The 19992-nt window shown below is 41.1% G+C and overlaps 1 protein-coding gene and 1 long non-coding RNA gene across 4 annotated transcripts in view; one reads left to right on the plus strand and one right to left on the minus strand.

The window, feature by feature from the left end:
• The window catches only part of sh3pxd2a (SH3 and PX domains 2A), a 105663-nt gene extending 95171 nt beyond the window's left edge, over window positions 1–10492 (plus strand). For all 3 annotated transcript variants that reach the window (XM_033034239.1, XM_033034240.1, XM_033034241.1), the window contains 4 exons: window positions 4544–4893; window positions 6626–6675; window positions 7605–7724; window positions 8446–10492. In XM_033034239.1, the coding sequence (XP_032890130.1) occupies window positions 4544–4893; window positions 6626–6675; window positions 7605–7724; window positions 8446–10461 (2536 nt within the window). In that variant the 3' untranslated portion in view covers window positions 10462–10492. The remainder of the gene's footprint in view (window positions 1–4543; window positions 4894–6625; window positions 6676–7604; window positions 7725–8445) is intronic.
• Window positions 1352–17642, minus strand: LOC116981307. Its single transcript, XR_004414208.1, has 3 exons — window positions 17632–17642; window positions 16130–16138; window positions 1352–1464 (listed from the first exon to the last, which is right to left on the minus strand). It is a non-coding gene; the product is annotated as an uncharacterized LOC116981307 (long non-coding RNA).
• Between the last annotated feature and the right edge of the window lie 2350 nt (window positions 17643–19992).

The following is a 19992-nucleotide window of genomic DNA, read 5'->3' on the forward strand; positions in this document are numbered from 1 at the left end:
CATCTTTTACAGCTTTCTCCCCCGACTACAATTAATCTGACGGTTCTTACCCGAAAGTTGCTTATCCATGACCTCTAGAGATACCGCTTGATCTGCTGAGTTATTAAAGTACTTTGTTTTCTACAATAAAAAACTACAGCATGGGAACAGTTCCTTAGGCCCACACTTATCTTATCTGCCTACGCATGACCCATAATCCCTCCATTCCCTGCATATCCATGTGCCTATTTAAAAGCCTCTTAAAAGCCAGTCTTGTAACTCCCACCACCCATGGCAGCGCGTTCCAGGCATCCACCCTCCGAGTAAAAAAACTTGTCCTGCACATCTATAAACTTTGCTCCTTTTACCTTATAGCTATGTCCTCCAACCTGGGTAAAAGGTTCTGTCTATCATATCAAGCTTATTTTATAGACTTCTATCAACTCTCCCCACAATATCCAGCGGTCTAGAGAAATCAATCCAAGTTTGTCCAACCTCTTCTTGTAGCTATTACTTCCTAATCCAGGCACCATTCTGCACCTTCTCCAAAGCCTCCACACCCTTTCTGTACTGGAGCCACCGGAACTGTATGTAATACTCCAAATGTAGCCTAACCAAAGTCTTTTAGAGCTGCATCATTACTTTTTGGTTTTTATACTCAATGTGCTTTGCTCAAGATTCCTGCATCTGAAGTCACTTGTGCCTCCCCATTACAAAAGAGAAGATGCTGGCTGTCTTGAAGCATTTTTGGGTGAATAAATCCCTGGGGCCTGTACATTGTATAACATTGTGAAAAGCTCGAATAAATTGCAGTGACCATGGCAGAGATATTTACATTAGTTTTAGCCATAGGTTCAACACTGGAAGGTGGTTAATGTTGTTCTTCTATTTTTAAAAAGGGCTACAAAGATTAGCCAGGGAACTACAGGCCATCGAGCCTAACATCCGTGGTGGGAATGTTACTGAAGGGAATTTTGAGAGTCAGGATCGACCAGCATTTGCAAAGATCAGATTGATTAGCAGTTGTTGGCATGGTTTTGAGCATGGGAAATCTGGAGTTTTTTTTTTTTTTTTAAGAGGATTGACATAAAATGCTGGAGTAACTCTGCGGGACAGGCAGCATCTCTGGAGAGAAGGAATGGGTGACGTTTCGAGTCGATACCCTTCTTCAGACTGATATCAGGGGAGTGAGCGGGACAACGATAGAATGTAGTCGGAGACAGTAAGACTGGTGGGAGAACTGGGATGGGGGAGGGGATAGGGAGGGAAAGCAAGGGGTATTTGAAGTTAGAGAAGTCAATGTTCACACTGCTGGGATGTAAACTACCTAAGTGAAATATGAGGTGTTGTTCCTCCAATTTGCACTGGGCCTCACTCTGACAATGGAGGAGGCTCAGGACAGAAAGGTCAGATTAGAAATGGGAGGGAGAGTTGAAGTGCTGAGCAACCGGAAGATCAGGCAAGTTAAGATGGACTGCGCTTAGTCTCGTCGACATTTGGAACAGCGGATACAGTAGATGAGGTTGGAGGAGGTGCAAGTGAAAACTTTGACAAAGAGGATTGACGAGGTCACGGCAGTAGACATTGCCAACATAGACCTTAGCAAAGCCTTGACAAGTTCCTGCATGGTTGGCCATTCCAGAAGATTAGATCACATGGGATCTAGGGTGAGCTAGCTCATTTCATGCATAATTGGTTTGGTGCAGTCAGAGAGTGGTAATGGAGGGTTGTTATTCAGATTGAAGGCCCATGACCAGTAGTGTGCTGCAGGGTTCGGTGTTTGGTCCACTGTTCTTCGTCATCTTTATTAAGGATTTCGATTACAATGTTATTAAAGCAGTTTCCCACTCAGAAATCTAAGCTGACTATCCCTTATCAGACGGTGCCTTTCCATATGAAAGTCAATGCTGTCTATCCTGTAACTAACTAGTTGGGCTAATTGGCTCCTTTGTTCCGTGACACGTCTATTAGTTCCATGAACATTTTTTAGCAACTAAGAGTTCATGCTTGATGGTGTTCAGATTTGGCTGCTTGTTGACATGGGCAGTAAGTTGGCAAGGCTTCAGAAATAGTCACAGTTCTAGATTATATATTGGCGAAATCAGGAGGCAGCTCAAACGACAGTGAAGCACCATTCCCTGATGAAATCATGCGTTCTACACGCGCTTTGATGGGGAGAACACTGATATGCCTTCCTGAACCCCCATATGCCCTGATGGTATTAGTCACAGTTACAGAGGCTGACGTCAGAAGATCCTTCGGGGGGTGAACCCTCAGAAAGCGTCTGGACCTGATTGTATACCCGGTCGAGTTCTCAAAACCTGTGCTGACCAACTGGCTGGAGATTTTGCAGACATTTTCAACCTCTCATTAGTGAGGTCTGAGGTTCCCACCTGCTTTGAGGGCATCAATAATACCGGTGTCCAAGAAGAGTAAGGTGATGTGCCTCAACGACTATCAACCAGTGGCACTAACGTCCGTGGTGATGAAGTGCTTTGAGAGGTTGGTTATGGTGCATATCAACTCCTACCTCAACAAGAACCTCGACCCATTACAGTCGCCTACCATCACAACAGGTCAACGTAGGATGTGATCTCACTGGCTCTCCCCCTGCACTGCACCGGACAATAAAAACACTTATGTCAGGCTGTTGTTTATAGACTGCTGCTCGGAGTTCAATACCATCATCCCCGCCAAGCTGGTTACCACACCACTCCACCCTTGGTCCGTAGGGGGAGGAGTGGCTCCGCTGTCAGCGACTGATGACGGGATCTAGGGAGGACTAGATCCCGTCACCAGACCGAAGGACTGGTGACGGGATCTAGGGAGTGGGTAGGGCCGAAGATGTCCTGGTTGGGTTGCTCCCTGGCCTGGCCAAGCTGGCCATCCGCGAGTCATGGCGCCTGGCGGAAGAGGGTTTTGCCCGAGCAGGATGCTTGCCCCTTTCCCGGGTGGTTTTAGAGAGGGCCATAGTTGTATAGTAGTTATTTAGTATATTTGTATGGATGGTAACATAGTTGTTTGAAAATGTAGATAATATGGTGATTTTGCACTGAGGTGGTGGGTGTGTTACGCCGGTTTTGGTATTTTGGGGTGTTTGTATCGTGTTTGTAATTAAATTAATTACTTTTGATACAAAAAAAAAGCTGGACTGGGTCTCTGGGCATCCCTCTGCAATTGGATCCTCGACTTCCTCATCCACAGACCACAGTCAGTTCGAATTGGCAGAAACACTTCTTCCTCATTTACAATCAGTAAGCTGCGTGCTCAGCCCCCTGCTATACTCACTCATGACTGTATAGCAGGACACAGTGCGAACTCCATCTTCAAGTTTGCCGACGACACCACTGTTGTTGGACGAATTACAGATGGTGATGAGTCAGAGTACAGAAGTGAGATCGATCGATTGACCAAATGGTGCCAGCACAACAACCTGGGTCTCAATATCAATAAAACCAATTAACTGATTCTGGCCTTTGGAAGAGGAAGGATGAGGACCCCCAATCCTGTTTATATCAATGGTGGGGAGAGTCAAAACTTCAAATTCCTGGGTGTGCATATTTCAGAAGATCTTTCCTGGACCCAGCACACTGATGCAATTATAAAGAAAGCGCATCAATGCCTCTCTTTCCTGACAAGATTACGGAGATTTGGTATGAACTTCTCTTGAACTGCTACAGGTGTACAGTAGAGAGCATATTGACTGGTTGCATCACGGCCTGGTTCGGCAACTTGAATGCCCAGGAGCGAAAAAGACTGCAAAAAATTGTGACTACCCAGTCCATCACCGGCTCTGACCTCCCCACCATCAAAGGGATTTACCGGAGTCTCTGCCTCAAAAAGGCAGCCAGCATCATCAGAGACCCACACCACCCTGGCCATACATTCATTTCACTCCTGCCATCTGAAAACTGTAACGTCTAGGTTTAGGAACAGCTTCTTCCCTACAGCCATCAGGCTATTAAACACTACAACCTCAAATAAGCTCTAAACTACAATAGATTGTTATTGTTATTATTGCACTACGTCTGTGTGTGTGTCTGTCTGTCTGTCTGTCTGTCTGTCTGTCTGTCAGTCTGTCTGTGTGTGTGTGTCCCTCCGTCCCTCCCTTCTTAATGTTTGGGACAAAGACCCACCATTTATTTATTTGCCTCTGTACTCCACAATTTGAGATTTGTAACAGAAAAAAATGACATGTGGTTAAAGTGCACACTGTCAGATTTTATTAAAGGCCAATAAAACACTCTTGACTCTTGACTATTTTATTCGGCTCCAAAGATTCATAGAAACATAGACATAAAAACATAGAAAATAGGTGCAGGAGTAGGCCATTCGGCCCTTCGAGCCTGCACCGCCATTCAATATGATTATGGCTGATCATCCAACTCAGTATCCTGTACCTGCCTTCTCTCCATACTCCCTGATCCAACAAGGGCCACATCTAACTCCCTCTTAAATATAGCAATATTCGGTTTCGGGCTGATAGTTTGAGGATTGATATTTGCAGTAATTAAGGCAAAAGTAAAATAATATTGTTTGTAAATTTGTAATTTTATTTTCCCAGATATCAAGGCAAAGAGGGATGGGCACCTGCATCATATCTGAGGAAAATCAAAGATGAACTTTCTCCAACGAAGAAGCCTGTTAATGGGCCGGTTGAGATCATTGGCAACATAATGGAAATAAGTAACCTTCTGAACAAGAAAACAAGCAGTGAAAAAGAGATTCAGACAGAGAACGAGCCCAGACATTATGATCACCCTCCACTCACTGCAAAGGAGATTAGCCTTCCACTGCCATGTGAACAGACCAATGGTGATGTAGCAGTGTTAATAGGAACAGAGAAGAGATTCAGTCGAGCCACACCAGGCACCCCAGCTGTGGCCAGGATCGCTCCACAGAGAGCAGAGATAGGTACGGGATGAAGAAGTTTCCTGTTCTATAATAACAAATTCCAGCTTGAGTCTGACCTAAAACCATGTTTACCAATCCAATGTTTCATTGGTACTTTATTGTCACATGTACCTAGATACAGTCAAATTCTGTTTTTGTATACTGTTCAGTAAGAATCTTATGATACACAAGCGCAATATACTTGAGTACAAGCGTGTAAGACAGTAGATTACACTGAGGCAGCACATAAGAGTTGCCACATAACCAGCACCATCATGTACTCTTCAAGTTCAGAGTTGTTAAAAATGTTAGTGTCTTAACTTGGCCATGAAGGCCTGCTGGCAGCACTGGATTGGCGTTGCAAGGTCAGCTTGGCTAGGCAATGGTGAAAGGAGATCTGTGGGGTAGGTTTTTCACACAGAGCATGGTTAATATCTGGTACCAGCTTCCAGAGGAGGTGGAGACACACAATAACATTTAACAGGCTTTTCGACAGATATTTGGATAGAAAAGAAGTAGAGATATAGGCCAAAGGCCTGTAAATGGGATCCGTGCATACAGACATCGTGGCTGGCACAGTGTATGCTTTGCATTTCTATGTTATACTTTATTGTAATAAAACCATGATTGATAGGTTACTTGGTCACTGTATATGGCCCCTAGTTGTGGAATCTGCAGGCAGTTAATGAAAAAGCAGGGAGAATGTAAAAGCAGATTAATATAGCATTGGGAAAATAGGTGGTTGATGCAGAAGCAGCCGGCTGAAGGACCTGCTCCCATGCTGTACGTCCTGTGACTCTATGCATTAATTCTATGAACATTAACCATTGCTGGATTATTGTCAGACTTTTCAACGTAGTTTCCCAACATACCAAACCAATTTGCTCCTCTGACTTCGTAGATTGTTTCATTCAGGTTTTAAGACTTTGGTGTTAGAACTATATAACTTTACATTTTAATCTCAGATCTCTGTCATTGCCACCGAGGCCCCTGATGTACAAGACCAGTTAACTGTTATGTTATTGCACGATTCCAGAGTTAAAATAGCCTGTTAAATTTTTGTTCTTTAACATTAACTTAATCTTGTATTTAAACTCTGACTTTGATTCCACATTAATATGACTAATTTGGTTTGGCCCATCTATATCTAAATGTGTCTCTCATGATTATTGTATGACATTGTTACTTGCATCTCCAGTTACTTGATTCATTCTCGGCCCTATATTTCAATTCCTGTACCAAATTCCCACCATTGTTTAGTAAGCTCCAACCAGTCTAAATCTATTACTTGATTTTCTGAATGTTTGACATTGTCTGTGTTAATATATGTTTATATTTACTACTTCTACCAACCCATATCACTTCAGTGTTCCAGCTAAGGATCCATTTCATGAACAAAAATGTGTTTATCGAGAGAATGGTGATAAAACAGAAATCGTTACTGCAGAGAGAGATTTTGATAAATAGTGTGGAGTAAGTAAGAGTTGGCTGTGAGTTTGACATGATGAAGAGAGTGAGGTGTAGCATTGCATTAGGTTGTCCTAAATGGCCATTTTGTGTACTATAGATTCTAGGTAATATATATATAGGCCGATTGCCATGTAAGTTGTTTCATTGTTAAAATTGTTTCAACTCGGAAAGCTAGTTTTAGAATTTCTCTGTCAATTCTGTTAACTATTTCTCTATCCACAGATGGAGTTTTTTAATTTCAGATTTCTGCAGATGTTTTCATCTTCATTTTATTTTTTCGCAGGTTCCCCAAACCTAAGGCAGAAGCCACCCCCACGAAGGGAGGCAAGTATGGTATGTCTGCATTTAGTTTTCTTATGAGGAAAAGATGAGAGGGAAAAGAATGGAGGGGGATTTTTTTTCTTTTACACAGAGTATGGCGGGTATATGGAATGAGCTGCCAGAGAAAGTAGTTCAACCAGGGACAATACAACACTGGGCCCATCTCATGTTGTCCTTGAGAAGGTGGTGGTGAGCTGCTGCCTTGAACCAGTACAATCCTTGAGGTGTGGGTATACTCACAATGCTGTTATGGAGAGAGTTCCAAGATTTAAAAAAAAAAAAATTTATCCAGCGATGGTGAAGCAACAATGATATATTTCCAAGTCAGGAAATATCGTGTGTGCTTTGGATGGCAACTTGCAGATTATGGTGTTGCAATAGTTTTGGTTTATTATTGTCATGTCCATCTGTAGAAGTTTGAGTCTTTGTAGATGTTGAATTTTCTCAGTCTCCTGAGGAAGTAGAGGCGTTTGCTGCATTTTTTGGCTGTAACTTCAGTCCAGGACAGATTGCTGGTAACATTTATGCCTAAGATCTTGAAGCTTTCAAAGTTTGTAGTAGATGCGAGTTGATAGCCTGTATTCTGAGACGGATCTAGAAAGGGGGGAGAGGTGTCGGAAATAGTACAAATGAATTTGAGAGCAGAGTGAAAATTGGGGTAAAGTTACGAAATCAACTATTCTACCAGGGACAGGTTCTGAGATGACAGTTTCACTCAAAACATTGAGGCAAAATGTATTCTTTTTTTTCTGGAATTTCTTTTTTTTCTGATAATACAAAATGTTTAGAACAGGAAGGAGAGAAAGTATATGTATCTGCAAAGCTGAATAAATTGAATGCCAATGTTTGGAATTTTCTGTTACTTTTGTTCCACGTAAGAGGTAATGACGGCAGCTGTGAAAGTGTTTCACCAGTCTTCACTTCCGATTTCAAATATCCAGGGATTCCAGTTGCCCAAGCCTCCAGAGCCGCCTGCTGTTGAAGTGGAATACTACACCATTGCAGAATTCCAGACACACATTGCTGATGGCATCAGCTTCCGAGGAGGCCAGAAAGCTGAGGTAGGCTTCCTACTTTAATCATCCCCGGCTGAAGCTTGTTACTTTCAAACAATTATTTAAGATGGTGGGATCTGACTTAATTGTCAGTAAGATGGTGGGATCTGACTCGGTACAGTACACCCTCGCAATAACGGACCTCTATATAGTGGATTTATGTTATAGCTGGCCGAGCTCCCGTTGCGTGAGTACCGGACCCGTCCCTGGTGCACCGCATCTATGGCTCCCCGGCCTGTGATATCCAGCTGATTTAACACCCCCCCCCCACCGCACCACGCCATGTTTCCTTCCTCCCAGCCTTGGGTTAAACTTTACCCCCACCCCACAGCTTTAAGCAGGCAATCTGTAATAACGGACCTCTCCCACCCCATGGTCTGTTATTGAGGGTTTACTGTATTCCATTAGTTGTGCCAACAAATTACTTCCATGCCTGTGTAATTGCTGGGGTTTGGAAAAAGCTGATCTTTCTTTCTCAATTCATCTATTCGTTTCCTGATGTGGTTTACAAAATCACAATATTTAATCCTCTATAGAATACTCAGTACTGATATTTATGTTTGCAATATTTTCATTTGAAAGGCTTCGCATTAAGCAAGGATTTACAACAAAATTCTATAGCACCTTGCCCATGCACCTCTGCTTCCATCTTCCACGCTTCATCTTTATCTGATTGTTCTTTATATCTGTCTGAAATATAGTGCTTGTTTACATATTTAATCCATAGGTCATTGAGAAAAATCTAGGCGGATGGTGGTACGTGCAGATTGGGCAAAAGGAAGGCTGGGCACCATCGTCTTATATTGACAAAAGAAAGAAACCAAACCTGTCCAGAAGAAGCAGCACACTAATGCGGCCAAAGATCCCTCCCCCAGCACCACCCACCAAAAGCAAGCCAAACTCTGGCGAAACAAGTCCAGGAAATGAGCGGGAATGCACACAGCAAAAACCCAAGTTTGAGGAACCAGAGTATGATATTCCTTCTGCACTATATGACCATGAGCCACAAAATGATCTGAGGAGCACTGATTATGAACTAGTCAAAGAAGAATTATTAGAACAGGACCAGACAGATTCCAGCCAACAGCAGATCAAACAATGCCCAAACTCCACACTGAGGAAAGCTTACTTCAGAGTTGGTGAATCTTCAGAAAGTTTACCTTGTGATCACCAATTCGTGTATACTTCTGGTGATAAGGATTACAACCAAGGAGGAAGTAACAATAATTTAGTATCTAATGGGGTCTATGAAATTGTTAGTCAGGTTGTTGCTACACTGTCAGTAACTGAGACCAGCTCTTCACCAAAACACATTTCCTCAAAGCATTCTCTAAAAAATCTTCAGTTAAAATCTGAGACCAAAAAGGACCTGGATCTTGGAAAGAGTGCAGAGAATTCTAGCAAATCCATGGTTGATATCAATGGGTGCATTGTACAGAAACCTGGACCAAAACGAGAAAAGGACGCATGTGAAACAAATCCAGGCACAGATCAGAGAGCCATTTCCAGTCCCATCACAAAGCCAAAGCCTTCTGTAAGACCAAAGCCTTTCCTGGTAAAACCAGAAGTGCAGAATATGGAGATGAGCAGCATCAGGCGCCATCTTAGGCACACAGGACAAATTAAGCATAGCTCCAAAGGGGCAAAAAGTGATGATGCGGATACCAGTTCATTAACATCCTCTGAAAATTCAGAAGATTCCTTCACTAAAAGTACAGTTGATCTTTCAACACATGCATCACCGGGTCATCATCAGTCGGACGTAGCAAGGCCCAGTGAGCAGGAGGCAGAGTCATTGTACCAATATAGGACAGTGGATAAATATGAAAAAGTCCAGGATAATGAAATCAGTTTTCCAGCAGGAATAATGGTACAGGTTCTGGAAAAACAAGATAGTGGTTGGTGGTTTATTAGAATTGGAGACACGGAGGGATGGGCACCTGTCTATTTCTTGGAGCGTGTGAGTGGCAAACCTGCAGAGTGCACTGCTAAGTTGGAAACGTGTGGAGGTGAGAGGTCAATGAATGAAAAGCAACGCAACTGCACTGACAAAATAGACACGGTCCAGGCATTAAACAACATCAACCTTGGTCTAAAGAGAGCAACACCTCCAATCCCTGCAAAACCCCCTGGAGGGTTTACTAGACTAGGAGGAAATGTGAATGGTTCTGTAAAAATGAGAAACGGTTTAAAGCAAGCAACTGTGAGGCCGCAATCCGTATTTGTTGCCCCCTCTTGCAATGATAATACCAACCTGGCTGGATTACTCAGGAGGAATGAATCTATGGTGTGCACAGACAATATCAGGTCTACAGTCAGTATTCGCCGAAATTCATCCTTCAGTACTGTCCGGTTACGGAAGAAGCCTGATGAATCTGATAACCTTCACTCATCTATATCGTCTTCCAGCCAAACAAAGGGTAAACCTCCAGAAAAGTGTGGAGTTGTTGAACCAGATGTCACAGCAAGAATCTCCCAGAAAAACGGAATTCCTGTGTCTGCTGTTAGACCAAAGCCAGTATGCATCCAGGAGAAACCCCAGTTCGTGCAGAACAACTGGAGAGAGATGTACGTTGCAATTGCTGACTATCAGGGAGATGAAGAAACCATGGGTTTCCAAGAAGGGAGTTGCGTGGAGGTGCTGGAACGCAATCCCAATGGTTGGTGGTACTGTCAAATAATGGATAGAGGACGTTGTCAAAAAGGATGGGTGCCTTCAAATTATTTAGAAAAAAAGCACTAATATTTGTTTTATATAAAATATTTCTAATTTATAGATGCAATGTGCATTTTCTAATAGAACTATCAGGTAGTACCACATGCCTGCCATGGAATAAATATTGCTATATTTCAACTGCTGGACTGCTGAGCTAGTGTATACAAGTAAAAGACTGAAACATAAATATAATGAAGTTTGTGGAAAGCTACCTGCAGACACTGGAGTCGTGTGGTGTGTTTGCATGGGGAAGCTTTACAGTGACGAAGCTTCAGAGTGGACCTGATTGTTTACAGCTGGAAAAAGGCATGTTGCATTTTCATGTGCAACAGATTTACTCAAAAGCCGGACCTTTGAGCAGAGTAGGAGTTTTAAGTTAATTATTATTGCTCTCTTTTGTTTTAGTATTTACTCGTAACAGAATAGTCAGGAGTTACTCCAGATTAATTTTTCACTGATGTCTTTAGCATGCCATAATTTCATACATTAGCATTCCTTTCATTCTGTCATATGTAAATGTTTATTCAGTTAAAATATATTTTTAGATGTGATGAGGAAGCATTTAGCCCTCTCCAGCCCGTGCACAATCTGGAGTAAGGCAGAATTGGTCGAAATTAACATCATCCTGGATTGGAGGACTTTAGTTACAGAAAAGATTGATAAATTGGGTTGTTTATCCTAGAATGAAGAAGGCTATATATATCTACCAGGAATGACCTGGTAGATATATATACAATTATGGATTATGGTTAGGATATTGCTTATCCTACTTCATTCATTTATTTATTTATTCATAGATAGAATAATTTTCTCATCAAAACCAAAGGTTGGTTGAAGGTGTTTTAAATGGGATCTAAGAGGTATGTTTATTTTGGTTTCATTTGTGACTTATGGTCGATATTTGCCAGAGGAACCCGTGGAATTAGATACAATTACTACATATAAGAGACATTGAGACAGGCACAATTAAGCAAGGTAGACAACTTTTCAAAGAAATAACAAAGAAAGTCAATGAGGGCAGGGTTGTAGTCATAGTCTATATGGACATCAGCAAGGCCTTTGATAAGGTTTTGCATGGTAGGCTGTTCTGGAAGATTAAATTGCATAGGTTCGTAGGGTGGGCTAGGTAACGATAGATAATTAACAGGGTGATGGTGGAAGTTTTTTTTTACTGGAAGCTGTGACTGGTGGAGTATCCCAGCAATCTGCCCAGCACTGATCTCTGTTTGTCATCTTATTAATGAATTGAGTAAGAATGTAGACACAAGAAACAGCAGATGTTAATTTGCAAAAAAAGACACACAGTGTAGGATTAACTCAGCAGGACAAGCATTACTCCAGCACTTTGCATTGTTTTTTGGATGAGGCATGACTAGTAAGTTTGCAGATGTCACTACAATAGGTGGCACAGGAGACAGTGACGACGGTTATCGGGAATTACTGCAGAATCTTGATCAGATGGGGAAGCGGCCAAGGAATAGCAAATGGAGTTTAATTCATACAAGTGCTAGGTGTTGCATTTTGAGAAGTCTAACCAGAGGGGGACTTCCAGAGAATGGAGGGGCCCTGGGGAATGTTGTAGAACATAGAGACCAAAGAGTACGAGTGCATTGTTCCCTGAGAGAGATGTCACAGGTAGACAGAGTGGTGAAGAAAGCTGCTGGCACACTAGCATTGGAGAGTTGAAGCACTGAGTATAAACGTTGGGATGCTATTGCAGTTGTACAAGACATTGGTAAAACCACAATCTGAAGAAGGGTCTCGACCCGAAACGTCGCCTATTTCCTTCGCTCCATAGATGCCTTACCCGCTGAGTTTCTCCAGCATTTTTGTCTACCTTCGATCTTCCAGCATCTGCAGTTCCTTCTTAAGCACTTGGAATGTAATGTTCAGTTTTGATCACCCTGCGATAGGAACAATGCCATTTAGCTAGAAAGAGTGCAGAAAATATTTACGAGGACGTTGCCAGGGCTTGAGGGCTTGAGGGCCAGAGGTGAAAGAGAGATTGGGCAGGCTAGAACTTTAGTCCTTGGAACCCAAGAGGCTGAGGAGTGATCTTACAGAGGAGTATAAGATCATGAGGGGAATACACACAATCTTTCTCCCAGGGTTGAGCGTTAAAGGGCAGAGATTTAAACTGAAAGTGTAAAAATTTAATAGCAACGTGAGGAGTAACCTTGTCACACACATGGTGGTCGTATATGGAACTAATTGTCTGTGGAAGTGGTTGAGTCAGGTATAACAACACCAATAAAAATAAATTGGACAGGTACATGGATAAGAGAGGTTTAGAGGGATATAGGTAAATGCATGCAAATGAGACTAACTTAGATGAGGCATCTTGGTTGGTTTGTTTGATAAACCAAAGGGCCTGTTTCCATACTCCGTGACACTGCATAGATACCTTGGAGTATTATTAATTCAACGTTTTCAATAGTTGTCAAATATTAAAAATTCAATGGTCCCATTATATTCTGCCTGTACATGTTATTTTTAACCAAATCTGCACACCAGGTAATATGAGTTTATTATTCCTTTTGAACATATAACATAAAAGCACACAGAATCTTCATGTATTGAAGACTGAAGGTCTGTGACCTTTTTTAAATATTAAACAATGGTGCTAGTTTCACCGGACCATGACTTTGACACTCACTGTGAACTAGATGATCAGCCACGATCACAGTGAATGGCGGTGCTGTCTCGAGGGGCCGAATGGCCTACTCCTGCACCTATTGTCTATTGTCTAGACATTGGGAGGAAATCAGGCTGAGACATCTGGGATGCAATTGGCTGGAAGGGTTTATGCTTCCTCATCAGCAGGGCAGTGTTGTGTAAACTTGTGCCGCCAATAATGCTTGCTTTGCTGCCAGTGATGTAAAAATATATTAATGGTGTGGAAATTGGTGCGTCTGCAGAATGGTGCACAACCCGTTTCTCTGGGAACGGATAAGGGTCCTCTTCAGATTCGTAATATCGCCCACACCAGCTTTTAAATATCACTGGTCTCAACTTTCAATCATAAACTGCCTATCTGGAATAAAGCATTTTTAATGATTTAATGATAACATGAAATCAATGTTGATATTTTTATGTTTATAATAATCTATAAGAATTGGCACAAGTAATGTTTACAGAGAAATGTATCTGACCAGTATTAGACTAACAGCCAGGTACTTCCAGCTCACTGATATCATCGATTATTTCATTTCTTGAAAACAACGTACGGTGTTATAAAGTATAAAACCTTGTACGGTTTTGTATGAAAGTTGCTCAGGGTTGGAAGAATGTGCTTTCCTCATGTTACTGACCTCCAACCACGTATTTACATTAAAACTAATCCTGCATTTTACAACCTGTTCTTTTCAGATGTCACAAGATTTCAGAATTGTTTTCTGAATGCATGGAAACAATAAGATCAAACGTGTCCATTTATCATGTTGGAACTTTCCAGGTTCTTCCAACCTCGAGTTTCCATCGTTGTCTAAGTTGAGAAGGGAATTTATAGTCAACAGAACATTTCCATTGTGCTGAAATATACTGAGCATGTACATATGTGTAGCACTTGGCTATATTCATCATCAATTTCAATTTCATGTCATAATATCCAAGTGGAATTATTCACTCTCGGCTTTCCTTTTATAATTTTTGCCAAAAGAAACAAAATGAGTAAAAGTGCAATATAGAATTTATGTAAATTGAGGGCAAGAAAGAAAATTATGCTGGCCAATTGTCTCTGTGGACATTCATTGAAGATGATTTGAGACACGTGCAATTGGGCAGTCTGGGACAGGTTCCGTACATGTACAAGCAAGCGACATAGATACTAGGAAGCAGAAGATAAGTTGCGGATGAAGTGTGACTGGGGTAGGATCTGAACAGGATCTGAAATCCATATCTGATTCATCAGAAACCAAATATTATAGATGCTGAACTTTTGAAATAAAATGAGAACATACACACTATATTCAGGAAGTCAGCCAACATTTGTAGAGAGAGATAGATAGTGAAAATTTCCATCAATTATCTCATGTCAACCATAGTACCTGATAAAAGATGTGGACTCTGGTGCAATCAATTGTAATGGGAAAGGAGAGCACTTGTGCACACTGTGGAAACTGAATAGGATTCGGGAAAACCATTCTCAGGCACTGCCTTTGGATGTAGGTTTCAATTTTTGATCTTATCCTATCTACAAACAGTGATATAGTTCTGTTGCGTTAACACTTCAATGTGGAGATAGGCTTTGCTCAGTCTGGTAAACCAGCAAGAGATAAAACATAGTTTTGTAAACTATTATTTTACACAAAAGCAACCTTTATTGTTGGTTGTGTAGCAGTAGAGGACAAAACGAAGGAAAGAGATTTCCTGGAGTGCTGTCTGTGCACCCATAGGACAATAAATGCCTTGTTTTATGATGAACAGATAAGGAACCCTGCTGAGTTCTAGCTGTCTCATCAGCAGGTTAAACGTTTTTGTGATAATCTCACCTGGATTATCATCGCGAGACTGTCTTGAGGCTATATCTCTGCTTTAGTTATTGCTGATAATCTCAATATGACCTAAGAAACAATTAACCAGTGCCTTTTCAGCACCTCTGGATTCCCCAGCCTTCACTGCCAATTAAATACTTAATAACAATTAAATACTGAAATATAAATTACATCACTATTGTAATTCAGGAAATACAACAATAACTTTAAGGTCCCCAAGAGAGATGGGTCGATGAATGTTAAATGTACTTTTTATGATGTTGGTTCAGAAATAAACAGTCAGGTATTACCGAAATTTAATGCAACCATTAAAAGAAGTGAATGTGATCTTTGAAGCCCACCTGTGAAATCATTGAGGGCTGGGTTGTAGCCTTGTCTAGAAGCATTTCAACAGCTTAATACTGCCTTTGTGCTGCCACTCCAACAATGCAATGTTCCTTCATTACTGCCTTTCTGACCTGTGGCTCTCTCTCAGTGTGTCTGTTCTGATGGGGGATCATCCCCTCGGTACTTTCATTTAAAGGCTGCAGCATTCCTTCATCGATAGCCCATTGACATTACTGTGCTCCCTCCCGACTCTTTGTTACACTGAAGCACTCTTTCAGTAATGATCCTCCAACAGTGTAGTGCTCTTTTATATTGCCTGTTAGACATTGCCTGTGAGCAATGCATCATTATCACATTTTAACAAAACATGATGTACCAATTCATTTTAATGCAGATTATATCTGGCATTATTAATTTAAATTTGAAGTATTCCTGTAAGTAACATAGACGTTTCACTAAGCACATTCTTTCATTTACTTTTATTTTGCTATGAATAAAAACTAGCAAACCTCTCAACCTGTATTGTCCAGTCGTCTGCATCTGATGTTGAGAATTTGAACTCAGTCATTATATACTGCCACATTTCCAGGATTAATGGATGTGCCCACCAATATCCTAAAACATTTAGTTTGCAAGAGCTGAAAATGAAAAGGATTGCTATTATTTTCACTTTTGGTGTGCCCGCAATCTTGCACTTCATTTCTCGTGACCACCATAATCCCAAATGGAGATGGTAAGAGCAGGGGAAAGGCCCACAACACTCATCTCTTCATCGTTTGACCAATTTACTACTCATTTTGCATCTGAAGCCCAGTACCCCAACTATTTTTCATATTCTCACTTGTGTCTGTCTGTGTCTATCTTCATATTCTCACTGTTCAAAACTTTAGTATTCTCAGTCATGAATAAATAAACGACGGCATTCTTTCAGCTAGCTGAAGTTGAGAATTTTAAAAACGTGATCACTCCCACAGAAATAATTTTTTTAATGTCAGACCTAAAATTTATACTGTCAGACCAATATTCTGCTGCACACTGATGCTCGGACAAAGTTCCATGGTTCTAGACACTTGAGCCTGAGGAAACTGCCTCTCAGTACCCACCCTATCCATCCCTCTTAGAATCTTGCCAGTCTCAGTTAAATTATTTTGCATTCTTTACCCGATTGTCAGGCAATCTTCCTCAATCTCTGTCTACAGGACAACTCCCTTATCCCAGGATTACATTCATGAACATACATTCATACATTACATTTTGTTTTAGCTATAGAGACTAATTCTGCACACTGTTTTCCAAATGTGATCTCTCCGATGTTGTGTACAATCACAGAAAGTGTCTTCTACTTTTATATTCTAACCCCTCCTGTAACGTACTACTTGCCGATTTAATTGTTTGCTGCACCGACATGTTTATTATCTGCCTGTGAAAAAGTATCTAAATCTTTGAATTTATACTGTACAGTCATCACAGCTGCTGTGATTTTCCTCACATTCTGTATCTTTAGTTAATAATGGTGCACTGTTTCAAAAGGGCTAGAAGTGACTATTTCTTAATTGCAATGAATTGTCCGATATGCAAAGTTTTGAATTTGTCATCATTATTATCATGTACTTGCTTTTGGTCTCTTTGTCAACTAAATACTGAAATCCAAAAGCAGATACTGGAAATATCAAATTAAAAAATGACAATACTGGGAAGAACACCCAACATCAGACAGCAACTGTACAGAGAGAAATGGTCAGGGATCTTTCATCATTTAATTTTAATTAAATAAAAACAAATGTTTTGATTTGTTTAGTGCTTCATTGCATTTCACAAGTAGCAGGGCACTTTACAGCCAAGGTTTAATGTAGAATCATTATCACATTTTTAATATTTATAAACACAGCAGCACACTATCCGGTCCTAGAAATTGGAGAGAAACAAATCTTGAACATTTATTCTAATACTATCTTCATGGTAGGTTAAATAGTCAATTGGCCAGGACAAAGTAGATTTTCTACCCATCGGTTACTATGTCTCCCCGAATGATGTCAACCACAGAATTACCTCTATTTAATACACCATTGGAATACTGGTAATGATGTCCTATGGTGGGTGCTCTGAACACATACCATGCAATTTTCGATGTTTACATTGTATTGATTTGTTTTCTAAAAATAGTAAAGAAGGCTCACTATTTTTGTCTTGTGTCAGGATTTTTGTGTTGTAGTGGGACTAATGTGCCTGTTTTGTCAGAGGGCTTAAACTGGCTGCCTCCTGTGCTCTCTATCCATGAATTAATATGCTTTAGTAACACAAAATATTTCAATGTATTACTATCCTTAATACAGTCATTGTAACTTGTTCCAAACTTTGACCATAATGTATATTCAACAAGGATCACAGCCACACCAGTCTCAATCTCTTTGGTCCATGTCAGTTGAACATTAACGAACCAAACAGAATAAGGAAGGGAACATGGTCCCTACAGTTGTACTAATTAGCACAGTAAAGACGGCCTGATTTAAATAGAAGGAGTCAGAGTTAGTTATTTAAAGGCTGAGGGCTACTTGTTGTTAGCAAGCATCTGTGCTGTTGGAATTAATCAGTGGGGAATTTAGTTTAATCACTGAATCAAAGCACGGAAACAGGCCCTTTGGCCCAACTTATCCATGCCAACAAAGATGCCCAACTAAGCTTTGCCCATTTTGTTCCAAATCCCTCAATCTTCCTATCCAAGTCAATGTGCAATCATTTATAAAATGCAGGGTTTCTGTAACAACATTGACGCTGAATCAGATGCAGGGTTTGCATTAATTGCTATGAATACTGAAATATCTACTCTAATATATACTTCTAGTGTCCTGATAAAATAATTTGCTATTCTTATCAAATAAACCAGATCTGAACTCATGTGCACTTCATTACACGTAGTACTCGATAGATTGAGCTGACATAACCCATCCTATTTTTAATGGCATTATTTAGGCCATTAATTAAAAACAGAAGTTACTTCTCTTTCAGGTTCATTGCTCGAATCTTCAGCATTGATTCTTTTTCTAAAATAACAAGGTTTTGATATATGAAACTTTTTTTTGTATATTTTTTCAAGTATCCATGATGTATCTGTAATTCAGCAGAACCAAAATGACAATAAACGTGGACCACGTGGTGTAAATCTTTGTAGCAGTGTCTTTGTGAGATTGTGCTAGCAGTCATCTCAGAACATTTTCCACAGAGTATGAAGATCAGCCAGTTGGTAGGTGTGGGAATATGATATAGAGGGGAAAGGGGTGCTGACGTATTAAAATTAATTTAATTAAAGTTACATTAGGGAGAGAATTACGATTAAGGCTCACATTACACTCAAACTAAAATGATTAATGTGAAAATATGAACTAGATAAAATGTATTTGAAGCTATGTGACTACTTTTCAATTGAATACAATTATAATATGAGCTGGCAGGGCAGGTTGTGTTTTACTTGTCTGTTGGCATTTGTCAAGACCAGTGAAGTCCCACGAACAGAAAGTGTCTACAGCTCAAACATAGTTTCAGTGACTCAATGGGACAGGCAGCATCTCTGGGGAGAAGGAATGGGTGACGTTTCGAGTCGAGACCCTTCTTGAGACTGAAGAAGGGTCTCGACCTGAAACGTCACCCGTTCCTTCTCTTCAGAGATGCTCCCTGTCCCGCTGACTCCTCCAGCTTTTTGTGTCTACGGTTTAAACCAGCATCTGCAGTTCCTTCCCACACATCTTAGTTTCAGTGTTGAATAAATTTCAAACATTGGGGAAAGAGGAAACGACTGCTTTCTCCATGCAGTAGTCACCTCAGGTTATGTACCTCAAAATTGGACAGGAGCAGAAAACTGTAATGACTTATTAGTTATCAGTGATAGCAACTGAAGGCAGTTAACCTGAGAGGCAGGACAAGAGCAGGAGAGTTAAAAGGTAAGTGGTTGTAGTCTCTTCGCTTTCAGTATCAAAAGAATTTGAAAGTAGAGAAGCGATTAGTGAAGGCAGTCAATTTGAGAGGCGGCACAATTTAAAGGAAACCATTGGACTGATTGGAATATCCAAATTGGTTAATTGAGTAACAAGTAAATATAAAGCAAGGTGTACCAGAGCATCCTATTGGGAGCGACCGTTTTGGGAGAGAGGCTCGAGAGACTTTGGCGAGGAGGCTGAGGCAAGAAGGCTGTCAGAAGCAGATGGGAGAATTGTTTACGGTCTGCTCTTGGGTGAATCTCGTTATTCTATTGGTTTAATTGCAGTAGTGATGGTAGGTAGGTTGGTGCAATGCTCTTCTTGCAGGGTGTGGGAAGTCATGGAAACTGCTGGTACCTTTAATGATTACACCTGCAGGAATTGTGTCCTGGTGCTGCTCATTAAAGACCAGGGAACTGGAGCAGCAGCTGGATGATCTCGGGACCATACAGGTAAATTGGAAAGGGCAAATCGCAAGGTTGTCATGCCCAAGGTCTAGGAGGAGAGAAAGTGGGTGACTAGGAGGATGGGAATTAGACATGGAGTGCAGTTGACCTCAGTGGCATTCCCCTTCAAAACAGGTACAAATACCCTCTTGGTGCTGGGGGTGGGGGGATGGGTTTGCGCGCAGCAGTAGCAAGCAGGGCTGTGACACCAACCCTGGCACTGAAGCTCAGCAGGGAAGGGGGTCTCCAGGCAGAGCCATTGTGGTAGGCGACTCTTTAATTAAGGGTGCAGACAGGAGACTCTGGCATTAGAATCTGTAT

This window comes from Amblyraja radiata, chromosome 15, assembly GCF_010909765.2.
Source record: "Amblyraja radiata isolate CabotCenter1 chromosome 15, sAmbRad1.1.pri, whole genome shotgun sequence".
In the NCBI taxonomy this organism is placed as follows: domain Eukaryota; kingdom Metazoa; phylum Chordata; class Chondrichthyes; order Rajiformes; family Rajidae; genus Amblyraja; species Amblyraja radiata.